Source organism: Canis lupus, chromosome 18 (assembly GCF_011100685.1).
Source record: "Canis lupus familiaris isolate Mischka breed German Shepherd chromosome 18, alternate assembly UU_Cfam_GSD_1.0, whole genome shotgun sequence".
Classification (NCBI taxonomy): Eukaryota; Metazoa; Chordata; class Mammalia; order Carnivora; family Canidae; genus Canis; species Canis lupus.
Genome location: NC_049239.1, coordinates 39,106,629 through 39,111,194, shown reverse-complemented (window position 1 = coordinate 39,111,194; position 4,566 = coordinate 39,106,629). Strand labels below are relative to the sequence as shown.

General features: G+C 52.7%; 1 protein-coding gene across 1 annotated transcript; it reads right to left on the bottom strand.

The window, feature by feature from the left end:
* Nucleotides 1-924: 924 nt before the first annotated feature.
* TIMM10 (translocase of inner mitochondrial membrane 10) lies at nt 925-4,277 on the bottom strand. The gene is made up of 3 exons (XM_038562460.1): nt 3,777-4,277; nt 3,251-3,363; nt 925-1,378 (listed from the first exon to the last, which is right to left on the bottom strand). The coding sequence occupies exons 2-3, from the start codon at nt 3,319-3,321 to the stop codon at nt 1,177-1,179; spliced, it is 273 nt and encodes a 90-aa protein (XP_038418388.1). The 5' UTR covers nt 3,322-3,363; nt 3,777-4,277; the 3' UTR covers nt 925-1,176.
* Between the last annotated feature and the right edge of the window lie 289 nt (nt 4,278-4,566).

The following is a 4,566-nucleotide window of genomic DNA, read 5'->3' as shown; positions in this document are numbered from 1 at the left end:
CCATGCTTCATCATCACAAGTAGAAACCAGACAATGACTTTGGAGCATGGCCTAATCAGAACCTGGCATTTGCCTCTTTTCAGCATTTTTTTTTTTTAAGATTTTATTTATTTATTCATGAGAGACACAGAGAGAGAGAGAGAGGCAGAGACTCAGGCAGAGGGAGAAGCAGGCTCCATGCAGGGAGCTTGATGTGGGACTCGACCCTGGATCTCCTGGATCTCCAGGATTCCGCCCTGGGCTGAAGGTGGCGCTAAACCGCTGAGCCACCTGGGCTGCCCTCTTTTCAGCATTGTTAATGCTCTTGTGGAACATCTGCCAGGACATTCACATGCACCAATACTGCGGCCCAGAAAGATGGTAGAAAGAGCTAGATCAGATACCACATGCAGAGTGAGGAGTGCAGTCCCTGATTCAGGTGAACAGTGAATGGCAGTGGTTTTCACTTACTTCCTGATCACTCACATCACACACAAAGCTGAACCCTTCGTATGTTTCATGTTGCCATTTAGAATCCAGGGACTGGCTTGGCTACTTCCTTTTCAAATCCCATCTCCTGTTACTTGCTCCTCTAAATATTCCTTTATTATCTGGAAAACTGCCCACCTGACTCCACTTAAATTTTAAATTGTTAAACACATGTACACAGCTAGTATTTACTGAGCACTTCCTTTGTCCCAGTTAGCATTCTAAATGCCATAAACGTATTAAACCATTAATCTTCACAACCACCAGATGATTATCCTCATTTTCACAGATGAGAAAATTAAAGCACAGTGAAGTGACATGTTCAGCAAGTGGCTGACCTGGAGTACAACCTAAAACTTCCCACTAGTCTGTGCTTTTAAACACGTTAGACTCCCTCTGCTGGTGGAGGCTGTGTCTGCTGCCCCTGCTCCCAAATGCCAGGCAGACTGCTTTCCGTGTGGTAGGTGTCAACAAATCTGTTTTAATATATACACACACACATACACGTACATACACAGTCACATCACAGTGTGACAAATACCCCTTCTCCAACCGGGGAGAGTAACTCTACCATACTCTGGGTTCCTGGAGGCTCTCCAGAGGGAGCCGAGGCCCGGGAGTCTTCACAGATGACACCCAATAGGGGCACTTTTATTAGGCGAGTGGGAAGGGGCAGGGCACACCTTGGGGTGTATACTGTCTGGGGCCTCACACGGGCCCAGAGCTCTGCTGCACTCTCTTCATCAGCTCTTCATCCTGCATAGACAACTCTGTCAACTTTTTGCCCATCCGCTCATGGATGTCCAGGTACTTGGAGACACAGCGGTCCAGGCACACGGACTCGCCCTTGGACAGTTCTGCTTCCTTGTAGTGGGGAGGCACGCACTTCCTGTGGCAGGCACTGGTCATTCTGGAGGGGAAGGAAGGGCAAGGTCAGCTCAGCAGCATCTTGAGGCAACCAGGAACTCTCCATCATGCCTGCCCTGCTAATTTCACATCCCAGGAAGGCAGTGTAAATCCTCAGTTCGCATCTTAACTGAGAAGGTCCTTGAGAGTGCTCACCTGATCTGAGCCCAAGTTTATTTAAACAGGAGCCATTAGTTGACTACTGGGTATGTTCCAGGCATCATGCTAAGTGCTTGACATGGCTGGTTATGCAGTCCTTACAATGACCCTGTGAGGCAGGCACAATCTTTATCCCCATTTTACAGATAAGGAAATGCAGGCATGGAGAGCCTCAGGATCCTGTAAAGCTGGGATATGAACCCACAGGACCTCATGGCCTGCATTTTTAAATTATTTAAATATTTGGAAGTATTCTAATATACAGCCTTCAAGATAAGCCATCAAGAGAAAATACCATGGAGCTGAAGCCAATAAAACCAGAAAACATGTGGACTGCTTACTTTGTACTGGGCATGATACAAACCCAATAAGAGCTTGTTATATACATTTCTTTTTTTTAAGAATTTATTTATCTATGGGACGCCTGGGTGGCTCAGTGGTTGGGCATCTGCCTTTGGCTCAGGTTGTGATCCGGGGATCTGAAATTGAGTCATCACGCTCCCTGCGAGGAGCCTGCTTCTCCCTCTGCCTGTGTCTCTGTCTCTTTCTCTGTGTCTCTCATGAATAAATAAATACATCTTTAAAAAAAAAAGATTTTATTTATTTATTTAAGAGAGAGAGAGTGAGCACAAGCAACGAGAGGGGCAGAGGGAAATGGAGAAGCAGACATCCCACTGAGCAGGGAGCTGGACGTGGGGCTCGATCCCAGGACCATAACCTGAGCTGAAGGCAGACACTTAACCGACTAAGCCACCCAGGCACCCCTTGTCACACATTTCTACATTTAACATCTATAATGTCTCCTTGAGGTAGGCACCATTATTATCTCCATTTTATTTATTTATTTTTTTACACTTGATCTTAGCCAAAAGGATTAGAAGCAATATTTATTCATTTATTTAAAAAGAACTAGTATTATGTATTTGAGAAAGAGAGAGCGAGCACTTGCGCGGGCATGTGTGTGGGCAAACAGGGGAGAGGGAGAGGGAGAATGTCAAGCAGGCTCCCTGCTGAGTGCAGAGCCCAATGTGAGGCTCAATCCCATGACCCTGAGATCACGACCTGCAATGAAATCAAGAGTCAGATGCTCAACCAACTGCACCATCATGTGCCCCACCTCCATTTTATAGACAGGAAAACCACTAAGCAGTCCAAGTGACTTGCCCACGGCCACACTAGTGGTGATTGGCGCAGTTATGATTTGTTCCCGCATCTGCCAAATGGTTGTGGGCACTCGTTTGGAGTCAGACCGAGGTCCTGGTCCTGACATTGCTACTGACCAACTGTGAGCCCTGTGAATGTTATTTAACCTCTAGAAGCCTCCATGTCTTCACCTTAGAATGGGACAACTAAGACCGACCCGGTGGATCATTTTGAAGATCACAAAAGATGAAGGCGCGTAGAATGCTCAGCATGTGCCCGAGGTGGAGTAAGAGTTTAAGAAATGTAAACCACCAAGCGGGCTGCGTGCTGTTTGCCACAAAGGCAAACGCTCAACCGTTCCTGAAAGCCAACCAGAGCTTGGACTGGGGCTTCTCTCGCTTGCCAAGTGCATTCCAACCTAGATGTCCAACTCCTTCTAGCGACCCGTACCGCGTCTGCATTGGCCCTCAGCCACGAGGAGCGTAGGTGGGGGTGCGCACCCTCCGACAGGTGCCCTGAGGAAGGGTGACCTAGGATCACTGTCAAAGACAAGGAGCGCGCTGTCGGCTCTCACCTGTTGTACATATCGGCCATCATCTCCACCTCCAGCTCGGCAGCCAGCTGCTGGGCCCTGAGCGGATCCATCTCAGCGCTGCGCCGTGGGAAAGATCTCCTGGCCTCCTAGTCCTGGGAGCGGACATCACCGTCAGCTTCGAGCCCTCCCGTTCCGTTTCCCATCCCAGGGGGACGTAGAGGATGCGGAACAATCATAGGACACCGGGCGGGCAGGGGTCACTGACCTCAGTGGGCTCAACTATCCCATCTCACAGATATGGAAACTGAGGCCCGGAAGGGGAACACAGCACGTCAATGGAGGGGCTGGAAATCGAGCCCTGGCGCCCCAGCCCCTCGTGGCCACTCTACCCAGGAAAAGATCTCGGGACCGGAAAGGAACACTGAACCGCGGGGCCTGAACCTCCAGGGCCCTGGGAATTCGATCACACGCGGTGCTAAAGGTCCACGGGTCCCGGCCCAGGGGCTGCACCTCTGACGTGGCGGCGAGGTGCATCGGGGTCACCTTGAAGCGAGCGGTCACTTACCACGGCCTGGGGCCAGTCACTGTGCCCGCGGTGTCCTCAACTTCGCGCAAACGCTAGACAGCCGCCGCACGCCCAGGTAGGCTAAGGCGGAAGCACGTGGGTCACTTCCGGGAGGGAAGTCCCGCCTCCCCTTTGATCGGACTCGCTTCCGGAGTGAAGCCCCTACGAGGCGGCGCGGGGAAATCGGCTACCATAGAGAGGAGCCGCCGGCCGTGCCCGAAGGCGACTTGCAAGGGCTAGAGGGGACGCCAAAATACCATAGAGGCTTGGGCGCAGTGCAGAGCGCCTGCAGCCTGGCGGTGCCGTCCCCAGGGTTTCGGCGGAGAGGTCACAGTGCGACTGTCTGTAGGCGGGCGCCGGAGGGCGGGGCTCCGCGAAGCTTGGCCGCAGCCCCCGAGGCTCGACGGCGGGTCACAGACCCCGGCGCGGCGCGGAGAAGGAAGGACGCCCTCCAAGGCCGTAGTGTCTGTGCTGCTCGTTACGGTCGCCCGGGCCGCTCCCAGTGCCCCGATGCCCATGCCTCGCTTCATACCAAGCAAATCAGAACCTCTGGGAGCAGGACGCAGACTTCAGTAAATGTTTCAGTTGACCTCGGGCGGTTTCTTGGTGCAGCCGAGGTTGCGAGCCAGAGCTCCCCGGACGGAGGGAGCGCAGCGGCCCGCAGGTGCTAAGCTGTCTCCGGGCTCGCAGGAGGACGAGCCGGGTCCGCGCAACTTCCAGACGCCCCGGCCCAGAGAGATGAACAAGAGCAACGTTGGCTGCCGCCGGGGCTAACCTAGTGCATCAGAGC

Bases quoted from the DNA above. Each gene is read 5' to 3' on its own strand.
- TIMM10 (XM_038562460.1), bottom strand. From the start codon at position 3,321: ATGGATCCGCTCAGGGCCCAGCAGCTGGCTGCCGAGCTGGAGGTGGAG. The intron at 1,379-3,250 runs GTGAGAGCCGAC...CTTCCCCTCCAG, and splicing joins ATGGCCGATATGTACAACAG to AATGACCAGTGCCTGCCACA.